The sequence below is a fragment of the Engraulis encrasicolus genome, chromosome 6 (assembly GCF_034702125.1).
Source record: "Engraulis encrasicolus isolate BLACKSEA-1 chromosome 6, IST_EnEncr_1.0, whole genome shotgun sequence".
Taxonomy (NCBI): domain Eukaryota; kingdom Metazoa; phylum Chordata; class Actinopteri; order Clupeiformes; family Engraulidae; genus Engraulis; species Engraulis encrasicolus.
Genome location: NC_085862.1, coordinates 34,318,133 through 34,338,090, shown reverse-complemented (window position 1 = coordinate 34,338,090; position 19,958 = coordinate 34,318,133). Strand labels below are relative to the sequence as shown.

At 42.9% G+C, this 19,958-nt stretch overlaps 2 protein-coding genes across 2 annotated transcripts; one reads left to right on the top strand and one right to left on the bottom strand.

The window, feature by feature from the left end:
- The first annotated feature begins 83 nt into the window (after window positions 1–83).
- On the top strand, window positions 84–14,227 carry ppat (phosphoribosyl pyrophosphate amidotransferase). Its single transcript, XM_063202057.1, has 12 exons — window positions 84–218; window positions 464–514; window positions 2,060–2,266; window positions 2,415–2,527; window positions 3,116–3,261; window positions 4,354–4,426; window positions 8,972–9,123; window positions 9,640–9,767; window positions 12,019–12,240; window positions 12,960–13,080; window positions 13,798–13,972; window positions 14,146–14,227. Exons 1-12 carry the CDS (start codon window positions 84–86, stop codon window positions 14,225–14,227), a joined length of 1,605 nt encoding a protein of 534 aa, XP_063058127.1.
- Window positions 14,228–17,828: 3,601 nt separating this feature from the next.
- On the bottom strand, window positions 17,829–19,887 carry LOC134451153 (TAR DNA-binding protein 43-like). The gene has a single exon (XM_063201361.1). The coding sequence runs from the start codon at window positions 19,686–19,688 to the stop codon at window positions 18,519–18,521; it is 1,170 nt and encodes a 389-aa protein (XP_063057431.1). The 5' UTR covers window positions 19,689–19,887; the 3' UTR covers window positions 17,829–18,518.
- Window positions 19,888–19,958: the final 71 nt, after the last annotated feature.

The following is a 19,958-nucleotide window of genomic DNA, read 5'->3' as shown; positions in this document are numbered from 1 at the left end:
GTGCGCGGAGCAAGCCTGATTACTGGCTTAAGCTGAGTGGTGCGGGGGAGGCGCTGGCACTAATGCGAGAAGCAGCTTGGCCAATGGGAGGCCGGCACTGCAGAGGATTTCTCCAAATAAGGAGAGCGAAAGAGGCTCAGAGGATCCAGCCGGGGAGTAGTGCGGTGCAGTGGAGCGGCGCAGATTGGAGAAGAGAGCTGACACACTGCACACAGAGAGTGTGTGTGTGTGTGTGTGTGTGTGTGTGTGTGTGTGTGTGTGTGTGTGTGTGTGTGTGTGTGTGTGTGTGTGTGTGTGTGTGTGTGTGAAGGAGACGGGGAGAGCAAGGGAGACAAAAGAGCACATGCACTTGGGTGTGTGTGTGTGACTTCCTTTTCCTCCTTATTCTCTCCCTTCTCCCTCTCTCCTCTCTTCCCGCTCTCCTCTCTTCCCTCTCATGTGTCCTCTCTCCCATGATTCTCAGTGTGATTTCTCTGTAGCCGACCCTCCCACACAAACCCTCTCACACAAACCGGTTTCGTCTGATTGAAGGCATAATATGCCATTAGTCTGACTCACCGCTGCTGGGGGGGGAGGTGTGTGTGAGCGTGTTTGCTTATTAACAGACTTTAGCATGTGTGAGCTTGTGAAAGAAATGGATTGTGCAATGGCAATTACATTTTTTCCAAATTGTTTTAACTGACTAGTGTGATGCCCCTCGGGGATTACTGAGCTCAGTCCAAAGCCTAAAATCCACATCAAAATCACATCCTCAAATCTCCCCTTTACGTTCAATGTGGGTTTTTTATTTTAATTCTCTCTTACAGGGGACAGGAAAGTGCTGGGATTGTCACATGCAATGGAGACTGCCCACCCACATACAACGCCTTAAAGGTATTAATGTCGCCGAAAGCACATAACTGCAACAAGAAGACAAATATGACCTCAAAATAATATATTCTGCCCCATCCAGACAAACACCCCCACATCCGCAGCCCCTTCGCTCACACTCACACACGCAGCGACACAGGCACACACACACACACACACATACACTCACACACGCACGCAGGCACGCACACGCACAGACACTGTAATCCTCACCTGACCTTTAATTCTGTAGAGCGCATTATTATCATCTTTTCTGTATCAGTTTTCTACTGTGGAAATGGTCTGTTTCAAATATCATTGCTCACGGTTTAAACTAATCTACTTTTAAGACGATACTTTCCCTTCCCCTATTTGATGTGGTGAACTGCTTATAGCATTTCTGCCATATGAACAGATCAGACGTTGTCCTCCGGATCTGCTTTGAAATTGTATGTCAAGCATAGTGAAAAACATGATTTAGAAAACTGGATAATGAAATTATTTTATATTGAAAGCAGAGTTTCCTGTCAAAATCACGACTGGATTTTGTTTCAACGTTTGTGGAAGCCTTTTCAAGGAAACATTATTGCATTCGTGTTCATTGCGTAACTCCTTTGTAGGAAGAACTGTACAGCAGGGGGGGTGTCAAACTCATATTCACTGTGGACCAAAATCAAAATCTGGAATAAAGTTGTGTGCTGAACCTGAACTCAACACGTCTTTAAAAAATGACTAAAATCGTGCATGCTGTGCACACACTTAATACTCAAAGGGCAAATTCCACAAAAACTCGTTCCCATTATACATGGTGGTTCACATGTGGCCGCACATATTTTGTTATATACATATTAGGCTATATGAGTGGGAGATATTAAACATGCCTTGACCGTCTCATATTCCTGAGACACACCAAATGTTGTGTTCAAGTTATGTTAACTGTTAACGGCCCACTGTAATACACATTTGAAAGGTGTTTGCGGTTCCAAATAAAATGAGACTCCAGGCCAATTTCGGCCCAGGGCCTGACTTGGGCATCCTTACTGTACAATGTCAGAACAGAATTTTTTTTTTTGAATGTGCGTGCCACATTCCATTTATAAAAATTGAGTTCAGTCTATGACTTCTGATTTTGGCCCACTGTGAATGTGATTTGGACACCCCTACTCTAGGGCCCTGTGTCTGATGTGTGTGTGTGTCTGTGTGTCTCCAGGGCATGGGGTTAGTCAGCGTTGCCTTCAAGCCTGAGGACCTCCTGAAGCATCGCTATGCCAACCTGGGCATCGGGCACACGCGCTACTCCACCACGGGCAACTCGGAGCTCCAGAACTGCCAGCCCTTCGTGGTGGACACCCTGCATGGCAAGATAGCGGTGGCACACAACGGAGAACTGGTCAACGCTGTGGCCCTGCGGAAAAAGGTGAGAGGGAGGAGGGTCTCAGAATGGTACATTGCTTTGAGCATTGTGAGCCAGATCACTTTAATAATATCACTTTTATGCACTTAAGTGTGTGTGTGTGTCTGTGTCTGTGTCTGTGTGTGTGTGTGTGTGTGTCTGTGTGTTTCAGGTGATGCGTCATGGTGTGGGCCTGTCCACCAGTTCGGACAGTGAGCTCATCACTCAGCTGCTGGCTCTGACTCCACCCATGGAGGAGCTCGACGTCCCTGATTGGGTGGCTCGGTCAGTGCTTTGTCTTAACGCTACCATTTGTGCGTGTGTATGTTTGTGTGTGAGAGGGTACATTTATGTTCATGTGTAACAGATGCAAGCTAGCAGATTTCAGTGGTAGAATGTTAGTAAACCTCCCTCCCAAAGCCTCATACAGTATTGGTAGCACTGAGCTTATTGGTCTGGACCTTAAGTTCAGCGGTATCATGCTCTGCCTGCCGTGCCGAATTGGTGCATTGTCTGGAAGGTCGCGGGTTGGAGCCCCGAGTGGCAGACTGAGCAGAATGACCTCTGTTACACTGGTGCTGTGACCTGGATGGGAGTGAGGTTTAGGTTTGAGTGTTACTGATGCCAACTAGCAGAGTTCGGCATTAGAACATTAGTTGAACCTCTTTCCCGAAGCAGAACTGGAGGGTTGACTGGCAGATTACAGGTTCGAGCCCTGGGTGGTGAACTAGCACAGGATGACCTTGGTTAGACATTAATTTAAAAAAAAGCATATTTACTGTATGTATTTTTTGGTTGTAATTTTATATCATAGTAGAATACATTTCTAGAATGAAGTTTTTTTGTTGTCGTTTCTCCATTTCACGTTGGAAGTATAAAGAACCTGATGAGTGAGACGCCCACCTCCTACTCGTTGCTGGTGATGCACAAAGACGTGATCTACGCCATTAGAGACCCCTATGGCAACAGACCCCTCTCACTCGGACGCTTGGTGCCCGTCTCCAAACTACACACTTCAGGTATGGGTGCACATGTCAACAGAGACAGCAAGCAGCTATGTAAAGATAGCATAGTAGCCTCCCATTTGTGTTGGTTTACATACAGAAGTTTGTGTTTTGGTTGAAATAATTGCATAACTTTAGGTTTACTACCAGGGCCCTAAATTAACTTTTTTCACCACCAGCCAAAATGGCTGGCAGATGTAAATCTTACTAGCCAAACACGAGCCCTATCTCACGTCATTTCGTGAAGTCTTCACGAAAAAAATAACTTTAAAATTTGTGGTGCATTCACGTAATTGCCCGTTTTTCGTGATTGGGCTACGCTTCCGCTGCCTATTCATTTGGGGAGGGGGTGCTGACAGAACACTGCTGATACACTCGGGACTCATTCGACGCCCTTTCGGTACTTACGCCTTATGTCATACGACCCTAAACCTAAACCTAAACCTAACCCTAACCTTAACCCTACTTAACCCTAAACCTAACCCTAACCCTAACCCTAACTTAACCCTAAACCTAACCCTAACCCTAAACCTAACCCTAACCCTAAATTGCTTGTTTGAAATGTTTGAAAGGGCGTCAAACTAGTGGGTCGCTAGGCAGCAGTCGGGCAATTCAAATGAATAGGCAGCGGAAGCGTAGCCCAACCACGAAAAACGGGCAATAACGTGAATGCACCACGAATTTTAAAGTTATTTTTTTCGTGAATACTTCACGAAATGACGTGAGATACGGTTGCAAACACACACTCACTAAGTGGCTAGTAAGTTGGCGGTTTCTACCAACCAAACTGAAATTTCACCAGCATTTGGACGGTTGGCTGGTTTTAATTCAGAGCCCTGTTTATTACTACATGGCCATGTCTTCATCACAGACATACCGTAGACAACTCCTCCACTTTATGGTTCTATCTCAAGTTGCTACACTTACCGGTGCTCATTATTCACACACAAGCTAACGTATTAAGCAGGGTACAGTGGTGCGTATTAGAAATAGTTGGGGGGTGGGGCAGTGTATTTTCTGAAGCCATACTTTTAACAGTTCCTAGTTCCTTGTGTATTTTTTATGATGAGTACAGTAGTTGAGCATCTGTTTGTGCCCGGTGATCAGGAGGAGGAGCATGCGACACAGAGGGCTGGGTGGTGTCCTCAGAGTCCTGCAGCTTCCAGTCAATTGGAGCCAAGTAAGAGAACCTGCACGCACACACGCGCACACACACACCTTCATTAGTCAGATACACTGATATATATATAACTTTATTCAACAGACTCAGGATCCAGATTATCTACAAGACATAAATATACATGATAAAAGAAACAACAAAAAGAAACATATAAAACATTCACAGTCACCAACCCCTCTCAACACCCCCTTGATAGCCCCCCTTAATATTAAAAAATAAAATAGACCAATACACTCAAATGGAAACTAAGCACCGGCCAGCTGTAGCTTTCTCAACGCCCCCCCCCTAGGGCTCCCATATTCCCCCTGGGGCACTGTGTGAAAAATACTAGTCTAGCTCAAATCAACCTTTGTGTATTGCCTTTGTCTCACATGTTTCATCAGACGGTTGGGGAAACCAAGGTTGCAAGTCAAACAAGTTCCTCCCATCTTTTCTTGTTTCTTGTGGCCTTGTGATGCAAGTCTCTATGGGCTAATATGGGCTACCCGCGTAATGGCCCGTGTATACCACCATATTTGCTTTATTTGCTCTGGACGCGGCATTGACATTGTTGGCTCATGTATCGCCTTTACATAAAAGTGGAGCTAAAGATGATCTGAACAATTATCGCCCTATTTCAAAACTTCCCTGTCTGTCAAAGATCTTAGAATCCCTAACAAATAACCAATTAAAAGCCTTTCTCTCACGGCACTCTATTTTAGCTACCCATCAATCTGGTTTTAGAGCACAACACAGTACAATCACTGCTGCAACTTTGGTTCTCAATGACATAGTATCTGCCTTAGACAGAAAGGAACATTGTGCTGCACTTTTTGTAGATTTGACCAAAGCATTCGATACTGTGGATCATGCCTTACTCTTACATAAATTGATGGACATTGGTTTTGATTCCAACGCAAGTAACTGGTTCAAGAGCTATCTTAGTAATAGGTTTCAGTGTGTTAAAGCTGGAGTCGCAAAATCTGATTTCTTACCCCTGAGGAAAGGTGTCCCCCAGGGCTCTGTCCTAGGGCCTATCCTATTTACCATCTTTATTAATGATATAGTATCTTCTCTTAGTAGTTCTCGTGTCCATCTATATGCTGATGATACAATCCTTTACTGTACTGCAAACACTATCACTCTAGCAATTGATAGCCTGCAACAGGCCTTTAATACTTTGCAAAAATCTCTTTTTAACCTTAAACTTGTTTTGAACCCTAATAAAACGAAATTTATGCTATTCTCCAAGGCTAAGGGCATAAAGTCGGGCGCTTTTCATCTCACAACATTAACTGGTTGTGATATTGAGCAGGTACCTGTTTATAAATACCTGGGCATCTGGATTGATGAGAACCTTAATTTCTCTTTCCATATTGACTGCCTGGCTAAGCAGTTAAGGCAAAAGATGGGGTTTCTCTATCGTCACAAATCTTCTCTCCCCCTATCCTGTAGGAAAAGGATCATTGAGTCAGTTATTTTACCTGTTCTGGACTATGGTGATATTATTTACAAAAATGCAACCATATCCTCACTCAGTATGCTTGACTCCATATATCATTCGGCCATCAGGTTTTCAACAGGCTCTGCTTATAATACTCACCACTGCATATTATATGACACAATAGGTTGGCCTTCACTTACAGAGAGGCGTTTTAGACATTGGATTCTTTTTATTTATAAAGCCATCCTAGGAAAACTTCCTTCTTACATTTCTTCACTTCTAAACTGGCACTCAAGTATGCATCACACACGTTCAAGCAGTCAGCTCCTACTTTCTGTTCCAAGTGTACGAACTGAACTGGGCAAATCAGCCTTTTGTTTTGATGCCCCCAGGTCATGGAACTTAATTCAGCGCACTTTTAACTTGGAATCTTTGATTTCTTTTAACCAATTTAAGATTTTAATTACAAACCTTCCCAATCCAGTTTGCAATTGCTATCGCTGAAAGCTTGTTTTTTTTAGTGCTGACTATGCTTATTTATGTCTATAACATTTTCTTTTATGTTTATATACACTCTTTCTGTCTATGTTTGTGTTGTGATATTTGTGATGTCCGAGTATTTATTTTATTTTCTTTATTCTTTTTTTTATTCATATATTCTTTTAATGTGTTTTTATACTTTTAAATGCAGCTTATATGTCGTTATTGCCTGGATAACTTAATTATTTAATACATTTATACTTGTAAATTCTCGGCTGCATCGAAAAAGAGGGCCACCCTCAATGTATTTCCGAGAAGGAAAATAAAGGTTCAAATCAAATCAAATGATTCAGCTAATCACATAACTGCTCCGTCTTGACAGCCTGGGACATTCGTCGATATGAACGTTCCAATTGGTTTTCGCTTGTTTGCCTTTGATGTACACGGGCCATTACGCACCCTTAAGCCCCGTGTACATCAGGCGCTACCTACGCGACCCAGGTAGCTGGGGTGGTTGAAGAAATTTCGCCATGAATTCGTTTCATTCGCTCTGGATGCTGGACTGACATGTTTGATTCAGCTAATCACATAACCATGAATCGGAATTACTGACCAAATCATTCCATTATTACTCATGCACCGTTAACTAAGGTCTGATTCATATATGATCGGAAAGATATGGTATGATCTTTTTCCGCAATGTTAACACATGATTTAAGTAACATTTGGAACTCACACTCTTAATTACTCCTTGACGGACCACATTTACTTCATAGTGAATCATTATTACTCCAACAATGAATAATTCATGACTGCTAATGGAGTAGACATTACTGCATACATGAAGCATATGTTTATTCACTATTAATCAATCATTACTTTAGACATTATCCCGCCATTACTCACGTAACCTTATTGTAAAGTGTTACCGCTTTGTTGATGTTCCGTGTTGATGGTCCTATTTCTGCACTACCTATTGAGGTAGGCTACAGGTTGCCCTATCAGTTTTTGTAAGACACAAATATTACTGAAACTCATTACAGCTAAAAGTAAAAAAGGAGGCCTACATGTCAGAGCATATCTTTGACATTTCGCGTTTGATCTCTCTACCCCATCAGCTACGTGTTTAAGTTCATTGCATGCCCATGCTCAATTCCCATTTATGGACCGAATATTAAGTCTGGTTTTGCATACACGTTTGCAATCAATATTTGCGTTGACATCGCTTCGTAGAATGTAAGGATGCGTGGTACCAATGGAAGGTTCCTTTACTGCCCTTTCACATGGGTATGTATCTCATGTGTCGGTTTTCCACTTTCAGAGAAAGGGACGTCAACAAATATTTGTATCTGCTGATCAGGCTACCTATAGGCGTATCAGTAATCAAGGCATGACGATATACTGTGTTTTTGTATAATTGTATAGTCTATATTTTATTAGAATAGCTAGCCTGACCAGGGACTGAGGTTGCAAATTAGCTACCTAGCTATAAACATTTTATGTACCCACATCTGTAAGCTGTGACATGGCCTTGCCATGGCATGTTTGTAATAATGTGCACTGGATTGTCCCTGACAAATAAAGCACAAAAATAAAAATGTCCTTGTCCATTCTTCAGCATGCTGCAAGTGTCATATAGGACAGCTGAGATCCACATATTTCCACATATTTATGTTACGTTGCTGATGTGTGAGAAGCGGAGAAGTGCTTTTAAAAGTCGGCAAATACAATGTCTTTGTTACTGTAGGAATGTAGAGGCAATGATCATGATTTTAAATGAGTTTTTAATCTACATTATTGTCTAGGCTACACACCAAATCAATTTTTAACACAACGTTTCATGATATTTCAATCAACCTGTTGCTGCACTGCCAAAACGGCAAGACGAATGACAACGGCACATCGCGTCCCCATCCCATTATCTGACCTCCACTACTCGCCTTGTGTTTGTGAAAAAGGAGCGGAGGTTAGATTTTGGAATGCTTCTGCGGGAGAACTTTTGGCACGTGGTTTGAAATTCAAAGTTAAAGTTTGGTTTTGGATTTCAATGGGCTGCCGAGGTTTTCACATGGTTGATCTGAAAATCCATGCTCCGTGTTCTTTTGTTAGCCACAACTGATGAATTTGACGAAAACTCATCCCCCCATTTAGCATATATCATGCCCATGTTGGGCTACGCGCTTTTTTTCAGAGTTAAGCGCTAGGGGTGTGGCGACGTTCCAGAGGGGGGAATACGCGCAAGATGAAAGCGCGTAAAAGGTGCGCGCGTAAAACCAACTTAAGTGGAGACGGGAGAATTCCGCCCTATGTCATTAATGATAGAAGTATGACTGAGTATCTTTTTAAAAATATTTTAAAGGTCATGTAATTTGCAGTCGGGATGTTGAATGGGGAAAAGCCTCCCAAAAGTAGCGCTGCCTACATTGATAGCGGAGGGCAGGTTGATTCACGGAGGCTAGGCAACATAGAGGTAAGAGGCCACAAGCAACTTGGTAGAACAGGAGTAACTACTTTGACTTTTGTACCAGGAGTTTTATCTCTGCTTGCTCTGCTTTCTTTACCTCTCTCCTCTCCTCTCCTCTCCTCTCCTCTCCTCTCCTCTCCTCTCCTCTCCTCTCCTCTCCTCTCCTCTCTGTGTGCAGGTATTACCGGGAGGTGCAGCCAGGCGAGATTGTTCAGATCACTAGGCAGGGCGTCAAGACTCTGAGCGTGGTGCCACGGCCCGCTGGAGACCCGCCAGCCTTCTGCATCTTCGAGTACGTCTACTTTGCCAGGCCTGACTCCATATTTGAAGGTATAACCTGCCCAACACCACCACCACACGTCAGCTCGTTTTGTAACAGGATGGTACATGCTAACTATGCCACAGTCATTCAGAATGGCTTTAGGTTGTAAGACCGCTCTGATATGTCAAAACTGAGAAAAGTCAATTTTGAAGTGGAAGCTCAGCTGAGAAACTCCAATTGTCAATGTGACTCAGTATTCCACAGCACACAGTGTTGTGTTTGTGTGTACCCCCTGTTTAGCAATGACTTTTTACTGCATGTGATGCATTCATTGTAGAGCAGCCAATTTCATATACTGTGCATATAGCTTAACACCAATTACTGTCCAGGAACTACACATGAAAATGACCCTTATGGCTCAATTGTATGTTGTGCACTGTCCTTGTTAAATAGACAATAAATGAAATGACATTTGCCTTTCAAGTCAAAATAGTGGATGGGTTTCAAGTAGTATATTGCATTTTAACAATTGTGCAGTTTGCAGCCCATATGTATTATCTGATGGCTTTGTGTTGCGGTTAAAGGTCAAATGGTGTATACAGTCAGGCAGCGCTGTGGACGGCAGCTGGCCATTGAGGCCCCCACAGAGTGTGACGTGGTCAGCACCGTCCCAGAGTCGGCCACTCCTGCTGCACTGGGATACGCCCAACAGGTACAACCACAGGCACTCGCCTTCCAGAACACTCGTATTCCAGAACACTCGTATTCCAGATCACTCGTATTCCAGATCACTCGGCTTCCAGAACACTCATATTCCAGAACACTCGTATTCCAGAACACTCGTATTCCAGATCACTCGTATTCCAGATCACTCGGCTTCCAGAACACTCATATTCCAGAACACTCGCCTTCTAGAACACTCGCCTTCTAGAACACTCGCCTTCCAGAAAACTCACTTTCCAGAAAACTCACTTTCCAGAGCACTCACATTCCAGGAACTCTTTGAATTCCATGTTTGTCAGTGTTTCCCCCAGAATTTTTGTTAGTCAAGGTGGTGGGGGTTGGCAATTAAGTGCTTGGGAAACCCTTTTAGCATTTTATGTGTTTTTGGAAGTTCAGAGTGTGGGCACATCCATATATTTTCATCCAGGTGTCAGGCAAAAGTAGTAACTAATTGAGAGAGCAGTCTGCACACTGGCTGTATCAAGTCAAGTCAAGTCAGCTTTTATTGTTACTTTCTTCATATGCACAAGTCATACAAGGAAAATGAAATTATGTTTTCTCTCTATACCATGCCAGGACATAGACATACACATTTTACAGACTGACATAAGGTGCAAGACAGGACAGGTAACAGTGATGGACTGGTAACAATAAGTGATCTATAATAAATACACTACTAATGTATGGTCTGAACACTTGGGGTGTAAATCACAGCCTTCATGACGATACGATACAGTATCGATTTCTTAAATCAGGGATTCGATTTTTTTTTTTTGATACTTAAGAATTCCCCATGATACGATGCGATTCGGTTTGATTCGTTTTTTTCCAATTACTTTTCCACTACTATTGTGTTATCTAGCTAGGGCATTGCACAGGGGGCAGCGATTCGATTCTTTTCTATTCTTAAAGGAGAATTCCGGCCAGTTTGGATTCATATCCCATCTTGGGTGGACCGAGGGAAAGGGATGAAAGGGAAAACCGCGAGAAATGTTCATGCCTGCTGCGCAAAGTTGTTCAATTGCGCTGTTTTCGGTTAAAGCCTGGCCCGTCGGGCACGTATTTGACCTGTTTTAAAGCTCCTAGCGTGCATTAAAACCCTTTTGAACACGTTGGCCGTGGTGTGTGTACCCATACAAGTCGATATAGTGGTTCACAGTTCCATTAGGTAGCACAGGCACGACACAATAGGAGTTTTCAAAAGTGGCGCACCTACCTCTCTCAGCTTCCGCCTACCAACTACGTCCACAAAATGGTTCTCCAAAGTGATACTTCATAGTAATTCATTTTATTTTTGTCCACCAAAGACGAGCCAAAGGAAACAAATTCACACGTTTCCATGTCCTGTGTTGTTGTTGTCTCGCAGATTCACTTCTGACTAAACGCAGTTTTGTGACGTCACGGCGTCACATGACTCCTGGAAGGAACGCACATTCGCTCATCCAGTTATTATACAGAAGCGAGAGAGAGAAGCGCTGTCGTAATATACTGTTTGATATTTTGAGATGGATCCTTCGTTGGGGTCTGGTGGTTCAATTGAAGAGTTTGGTGGCCATGGTTATCTTTTTCGAACCAGAATATTTGTTACAGATAAAGAATTATTACACACACCACGGCCAAAGCGTTCAAAAGGGTTTTAATGCACGCTAGGAGCTTTAAAACCGGTCAAATACGTGCCCGACGGGCCAGGCTTTAACCGAAAACAGCGCAATTGAACAACTTTGCGCAGCAGGCATGAAAATTTCTCTCGGTTTTCCCTTTCATCCCTTTCCCTCGGTCCACCCAAGACGGGGTATGAATCCAAACTGGCCGGAATTCTCCTTTAAGAATGCCCCACGCTACGATGCGATTCGATTAAATCGCCGGCCAATACTTCCGATACATCGATACATTTCGAATTTATTTACATCCCTACTGAACACTGGTTGTATGTTCCAAAAATATTTATTGTTATTACTTAGTTTCAAGTGTGAGGAAGATCCGACATGAGGATCGAAACCTTGCCTTGAGTAGTAAAAGTAATAATATATATATATTTTTGGAGCATACAAACAGTGTGCAGACACCTCTCTCACACCTGAATTTTATGGGGCCAGGGGTAAGTTTATGGGGTCAGGAAATGAAATCCACTGTGATAAAGTCGATCTGGGAATTATGTTGGGAACAACTTTTTTTTTTAACACCTCACTAAACCCTGTGTTATTGTGTGCGTGCGTGTCTGATCTGCCTCTGTGCTGCAGGCTGGCCTGCCGTACGTGGAGGTCCTGTGTAAGAACCGCTACGTGGGCCGCACCTTCATCCAGCCCAACACGCGCCTCCGCCAGCTGGGTGTGGCCAAGAAGTTTGGGGTGCTGAGTGACAACTTTGCTGGCAAACGGGTGGTGCTGATCGACGACTCCATAGTCCGAGGCAACACCATCTCCCCCATCATCAAGCTGCTGAAGGAGGCGGGGGCCACTGAGGTACGTACAGTACAGTACCACATCCTTCTGGTATCAATCTGGTCATTTGTGAAGAACATGTGGCCTTTTTTGTTGCATCTACAGAGACGACAAATTTGTAAAGACAAAATATATGCATATAGACAAACTAATGCAGTTTTATGAAGCCTTGAAGGTGCACCGTGTAAGATGGTGGCACAGGGTGGCCAGAGTAGGTATTGCAACTATGCAGCTCATTGAAACTGTGCTGCCTATTGCCAAATTTGATGTTTTCATGAAAATGTTCTGAGTAATAAACCAATATTTACATGTATGAACAAAGCACAGTAAGTTTTGCAGCTAAAATGTCTTTCTGGAAATTCAAAATGGCGGACCATGGAGAAGATTCCCCTTTTCACATATGAAAAATTTTCTCAGTCATATTGATGAATACTTAGAATTTGGTAGTGGTGGTAAGTATTTGTTTAAAAATGTAACATTTGTGAATGGGCAGCCTGGACCTTTTTAAGTAGCTTCTTCGATAGCAAAAAGGAAAAATAAACTTTTTTCATTTTCTACATTTCACAGTGAGAGCCATATGGCTGGGATTGAAATTCAGTCAATTTAATCTAATTAGTCTATGTACAGTGCATTATATATCATCTTTGTTGTGGAATGGTGTTTGGAAGGTTTCTAACCCCCCATGTTAAAATCGTGTTACTGACGAAGGTATATTGTCCATGTTGCTGTGATCCACACAGGTCCACATACGTGTAGCATCCCCTCCCATCAAGTTCCCCTGTTACATGGGCATCAACATCCCTACCAAAGAAGAGCTCATTGCAAACAAGCCAGAGTTTGAGGACATCGCAGGGTACATTGGTAAGTGACATCATGCACTTGGCATTTGCGGGCTGCGATCTTTAAAATTTGAAATTTAGAAAGAGTGGAGAATTTGGCCTTATCTCAAAGTCTTAACACATTTGATTAGTAGGTTTTGGGCACTTCTAACATTTCAACTAGAGATGCACCGGATCCTGATTTTTAGGATCCTGCCGGATACCGGATCCACTGCTTAAGATCCTGCCGGATCCGGAACCGGATACCGGATCCTACGAAAGTGTTGAAACACATAGCCAACTCGCACACGTGGGCCCTTTTTATTACGTTGGCGCAAACTATTTTTTAGGACTCATTGGCTTACTGCCACACTACCTTCAACGGCCGCTTTCGAAGGGCTTTCACTCCATGCAGCGATTGGGGTTGTGAAAGACTGATTGAAAAACCTAGGCTACGTAAAAAGTAGAGATGCACCAGATCCTGATTTTTAGGTAACTGCCGGATACCGGATCCACTGCTTAAGATCCTGCCGGATCTGGATAGTCTGAAAAACCCTATTATCCTGCCGGATCCGGAACATCTCTAATTTTAACCGATTTCAAACTATCAGCATACAATTTTCTTTTTGTTGTTCTCGATTGACTGTTGCTAGTTCCGGCAGGTGCAGGTTCTCCAGTAAGCACAAAGGCAGAGACTTTTTAAAGATAATACGAATTGATTCACTTTTGTTGTAATGGCTTTGCTTGTGTGGGTTTTCAGGTGCCACCAGCGTGCGCTACTTGTCGGTGGAGGGCCTGGTTTCGGCGGTGCAGACTGGCATCAAAGCCCACCAGGACAAGGAGGAGAGGATCACCGACGCCAACACCAACGGCAGTAGGAGAGTGGGGCACTGCACTGCCTGCCTGACCGGCAAGTACCCCGTGGAACTGGAGTGGTGAGCTGGGTGAAGGTGGTGGATGGGAGATCAGGACCCCATTTCCCAACAGCGATGTTGCTAACCATTTAGCAACTTAGTAGGTTATCTATGGGAAATTGCATTGCAACCACGGAAGTTACTAATTTAGTTAGCAACGACACTGTCGAGAAACGCACCCCCGATCTTGGCAGGAGGACCACTACCATCATCATCATCATCATCATCACCACCAAGCGAGCTGAAGACATCCAAGAAGACCTGGAGCATATCTGAGCCTCTGAATACGTTCATCCACTCCCTTTCAGAGGCCGTATTCCAAGAAGCTGATTTAGGAGTAAATCAGGTTAAATGAACCTCGAGGTAGTGCTAAATCGTGTAATAGAAGAGCCTGGAACCCTCATTTCCATTACTAAAGGACACCTGCTGAGTTGCAGGTTTGTCACTTCACCTTGCTCCTGATCGCCATGCCATCATTTGGACTGTGAAGTATTGCCAATAAAGGTAGCAGATACACGGAAGTCACATACCTTCTAATCATAGCAATGCCAAAAACACATGTGGACACCGTCTGAAGACTGTTGCTGACAGTGGTCTGCCTGTTGCATCTACAGTATGTGAAGCTTAAGCTTTGCAATGGGTTAATTCATGATGAAGCAGTGATGCTTTTGCTAGGCAGCATGCAGAATGCATCAAACTGGCAAAGTGCGCATATGCGCTGCCTAGCAGAAGCATCACTGCTTCATCATGAACAAACTCAATGATTGTGGCCCATGGCTTGGCCGCCTCACTACAAAGGTCTAAAAGGGGTAAAGTTTGATTATGCAGCCTTTTCTCCCACCAGACATACACACACACTACAATCTGACAACACTGTGTGGGGAAACACTTGATTCTTTTTTGTGAATGGTTGAAGTATTTTGTCATCAAAGTAACGCACACTGGATTTTGTATTGTTTGTTCATTTTTTTGTGTGTATTTTCTTTACCCTCAAAACATTCCCTGAGGTCAATCAAGGCAATGAAAATGTCAATCATTTTTAAATGTCAAATGTTACCAAACGCAAAAAATAAAATATTCAAGACAAAGTCTTTACCTCATTGTCATCATTGTCACTGTTTCAAAAGTTGTCATTTATCAAAGGTTTTCCATGACATGATTATTACACAACATGTATATCATGTTTGACAGACCAATTGCAAAGCAGATAAGTGAAAACAAGCCAACAATGGATGAAAATCTTGCATGACTGGATGTGCATCCAACGCGGATAACTTCCCGTATTTCCCAGAGCACTGTTCACATTTGAAAAATATGTGTAACAAATACACAAGTTTTGTTCACAAAAAGACCAACAAAATATGCCTTTGGTCACACAAAGATTCAATCTATTTTTTTGTCTTCTCTCTGCCTCAGTTCCATCATGTATTGTCCCTAAATGACCATATAATCATGTAGGGTTTCATGACTCTGTGGCTCTAGTCACGTGATCATGTTAATGTTCTCATTTCAAGTAAATGAGAGATGACTACACATTGCATTATTTGTGTTATTGAAAGAAAGTCCACCACAGAGTGGAAGATAGTAGAAAGTTATGTTACCGCTTTTATTCACTAGGGGGTGGGAGAGATGTATACAGCAGAGATGTACGGCTCTAATACAAGTGTTGTTTCCACATTATTTTGATTTACCATTAGATGTTTTGAAGGTTGCCTTTAAACACATTTCATTCAATAATAAAGAGGGGGATATAAATTGTTATTTTTTCTCAGGAAGCTAAACACAACAAAGCAAGCCTGAAATTATTTTTTCAAAAATGATTTTGCTTTCCTTCTTTTAATAAAAATTACAACAACAAAAAAGTTGTCATACTTCCTTCAATAACACATCATAGAAAACACTGAGCAACATTATCTAAGAGGGATTAAAAAAAACACACACAGCACTCCACATAACTTCCCTTATTGCCCAGAGCACTGTTCACATTTGAAAAATATGTGTAACAAGTACACAAGTTTTGTTTCCTCTTGAGCTAACACAAACAAATAACGTTTAAAAAATGTGTATGAAAAGTTTTCACAAAAACACCAACAAAATATGCCTTTGGTCACACAGAGATTCAATATATTGTTTCGTCTTCCCTCTGCCTCAGTTCCATCAGGTATTGTCCCTAAATGACCCATATAATCATGTAGGGCAGGGGTATTCAATTAAATGTGAACGAGGGCCAGTTTTTCAAATTCCTCCAAATAAAGGGGCCGAACTATACATGTATGTACTAATATGTATTATGGTTGCTGAATGTCAATGAAAGAAATACGGGATACTTCATTGAGGTGGTGCATTCTTTAGATGTAATTTCCTGCATTTTAACGTCCCATGTCCCGTTTCAGCCAGATACAGAACCTGTCATTTTATCTCTAAATTCCGAAAAATGATTCTGTATTTCAAGGGACTTGTAGGGGGGCAGAACCTTGCCGTCCAAGGGCCGCATCTGGACCCAGGGCTGCCATTTGAATAACCCTGGTGTAGGGTTCATGGTTCTGTGTCTCTAGTCACGTTTTCATGTTCTTGCTCTTATTTCAAGTAAACCAGAGATGAATACACATTGCATTATTTGTATTATTGGAAGAAAGTACAAGACAGTAGAATGTTGTTACCACTTTTATCCACTAGGGGGTGGGAAAGATTAATTTCATACACAGCAAAGCCATGTCATCAGTTTAGTTCAGTGTTGTTCAAATCTTAAAACAGTACAATGTGTCTTATCACAGCTATGCTGATGACACTCAAATTTACATTGCTGTTTCTCCAAATGGCTGTAGCCCTATTGAGTCATTATAAGCCCCGTTGAGAAACTCCAATTCCCATTGTCATACAGCACTCCAATGCACAGAAGTGAACACTGCACACTACGAAATTGCATTTATGCCTCACCCGTGCAAGGGGGCAGTCCTCAATGGCGCCCCAAGGGAGTAGTGCGGTGGTACGGTACCATACTCAGGGTACCTCAGTCATAGAGGAGGATGGGGGAGAGCACTGATTAATTACTCCCCCTACCAACCTGGCGGGTCATGATGTTGGACAGTAATCTTAGTTTCAATGCTCACATCAAAAACATTAACACTTAGTAAATCTGCTTGTTGGCACCTTAGGAAGATTGCTTAAGTTAAGGATGTTGTATGTAAACAGGATTTAGAGAAGCTAATCCATGCTTTTATTACCGATTGAGTTGACTATTGCAATACCCTACTTATAGGAACGGAACTTATATGCAACTAATCCAAAATGCTGCAGCAAGAATTTTGACAAAAACAAATAGACCACATTACTCCAATACTTAGGTCATTGCACTGGCTTCCAGTGAGATTGGAATTGAGTTTAAAACTCCTGATAGTTTATAAGTCACTGAATGGCTTGGCCCTAAATATATTGTAAATATGGTTGAGCAATAATCATCCAAATAGATGTCTTCAGAATCTCCTCTACTGGTTGTGCCTAGGATTAGGTCTAAACAAGGTGAAATGGCATTTAGTCATTATGCTGTAAAATGCTGGAACCAACTCCCTGTCCAAATTAGAACTGGCCCAACAGTATCTTGTTTTAAAAGGAAATTAAAAACAGTTTAATTTTCATCCGCTTTTGGTGATAGTTAATTACACACCATCTATATAACAATATAGTTTTCTCTATTCTTAAGCACACTGAATGACATTTATGTATGATAATGTGCTATATAAATATTTTTGATTGTCAGTTAACATTGTTCTTATCCACCATTTGACGTTTTTAAGGTCGTCTTTAAACACATTTTATCAAATAATAATAGGTGGAAATACATTATTATTTTCTCTCAGGAAACACAACAAAGTAAGAATGAAATTCAATTTTGTTTTTTATTATTTTGCTTTCCTTCTTTCAATAAAAATGACAACAACAAAAAAAAATCAACCAAAGTTTTCATATGAGCAAGTAACCACTTTTTAAATCAATGTGTATTTTGTTTTATAAGAGAACTCCCTTCAATGACATGTCATAGAAAACACTGAGCAAAATTACCTCAGAGGGATTCAAAGACACCCAAAGCACTCCACATACAAGTCTCACTTACATACACCATCACTCATGTTTAAAAAGGTAATACATTTTCTCAGTTTCAACTAGATTCTGGTCAATGCAAGACAGTATAAAGAAAAGACATACTTGTAAGAACTTAAGTAAGGGTTCGATGTTTAAACTTTGTAATGCATCTTTTTTTTGCTCAGAACCTTTTGCTATAATACATGCATCTTAGAATCCAGTTGAAATGACAACTGAAGAGAAAACAAAAATAAAATTAACAGGACACCATTGGTGTGTTTTCTTCACCCCCCTGGTTAACAATGATTCATGTCACACTCTTTTTAAAAAAATCCTGGACAAATCTTCAATATCCCTCCAATATTTTTTTCCTTTCTTTGTTTCCTTTCTTTTTACTCATACAACATGGCGGGGGGGATTCTGAATACCGGTACTTACCACACATAGCCTACTACAAACACATCACCCACCCCCCACCCCAACCCACTTACATACCCCAGGAGGATTTGGACCCCATGCTAGAGCCGAATCCGGAGGTGAACCCACTGCTACTAGTAGTGGAGTTAGCCCCGTTACCCCAGCTCCCCAGCCCGGTCGAGCCTGCACTGTAGTTGCTGCTGCCTGAGTTGTAGGTCTGGGTGGTGCCAGAGGTGGTGGATTGCCCCTGCTGGTTGGCCAGCATACCCATCATGCCCCAGCTGCTCTGTAGAGCGGCCTGAGCCGCGGCCATCATGGCCGGGTTCATGTTACCGAAGCTACCTAGGTTGCTAGAATTGCTGCCTCCTGTGCCGCGGCTAGCGCCAAAAGCCTGGCCGAAGTCATTGCCAAAGCGCCCCGCTTTCTCCATCATTGCCCTATTGTTGTTGCGCTTGGGCTCCGCGTTGGAGATGTGCACGCTGACTCCCTTGATGATCAGGTCCTCACCAGACAGTGCCTGTGCGACCTGGTCGTCGGAGAAGGTGACGAAGGCGAAAGCGCGGAAAGGCTTGGGGATAAAAACGTCAGTGACTTCCCCGTACTGCATGAAGAACTGGCGGAGGTCGTCAGCAGAGATATCCTCAGTACAACGTCCCACAAACACCCTCCCCACCCTCATGGGCTCGTCGTTTCCAGCCTTGGAGTTGGGAAGCTTGCAGTCGCACCATCTTCCGTCGATCATGTGACGCTGGGACATGACTTTGTTCTGGGTTTCGTATTCGGTGAACCGCACAAATCCAAATCCCTTAGAGTTGCCGGTCTTCGCATCACGCTTGACCTGGACCATGATTACCTCTCCAAAGGTGGCAAAATAGTCCTTCAGGTCCTGCTCTGAGGTCTTCCACGGCAGCCCCAATACAATCAGGTCAGATGTGTGGTTGCCCCTCTTCATCTTGGAGGCCAAGGCGGCGTCCATGTCGTCCATCTTCCTTTTGTTGTCTTTTGGGTAATTGACGACATAGATGAGATTTTGCCATCCATCCTCGGGAGCATGAAGAATTCCGTCCACCAGACGGACGCCGCGCATGGACTGGGTACTGGGGCTCCGGAAGCGTAGGCCGCAGGCCCCAGGAAATTGTGCCGAAACATTCGACAGCAGCACGGAGTTGTCCTCCTCCGCTAGGATCTCAATTGGGTCCCCGTTTTCATCATCCGCCACACGAATGTAACACTCGGCCATTTTCACTAGAAATACGGGGTTTTAGACGAGGCGCAGACTCGGTTGCTTCGGAAGTTCAGAGTTCACAATTAGGTCAGCGAACGCACAGATACGTACGTTAAATATTTCCTTTTAGTTAGTTCAGCTAGAAGGTCTTATTCGGTCTGAAAAAAGCGTCTGGATTATCCGATCCCGTGTGTCGTACAACCGCTTGAAATTCAAAATGGAGCGCGTGTGAAACGCGGCGTTGTTTCATCAACGCTAGTGACGTCATTTTCATGCGTCGGTCAG

What these genes read in the sequence shown, in the direction of transcription:
- ppat (XM_063202057.1), top strand. Translation starts at nt 84, where the DNA reads ATGGGAGGCCGGCACTGCAGAGGATTTCTCCAAATAAGGAGAGCGAAA. An exon ending in CTGTGGCCCTGCGGAAAAAG is followed by an intron (nt 2,267 to 2,414) that starts GTGAGAGGGAGG and finishes TGTGTGTTTCAG; the next exon opens with GTGATGCGTCATGGTGTGGG. An exon ending in TTCCAGTCAATTGGAGCCAA is followed by an intron (nt 4,427 to 8,971) that starts GTAAGAGAACCT and finishes CTCTGTGTGCAG; the next exon opens with GTATTACCGGGAGGTGCAGC.
- LOC134451153 (XM_063201361.1), bottom strand. Translation starts at nt 19,688, where the DNA reads ATGGCCGAGTGTTACATTCGTGTGGCGGATGATGAAAACGGGGACCCA.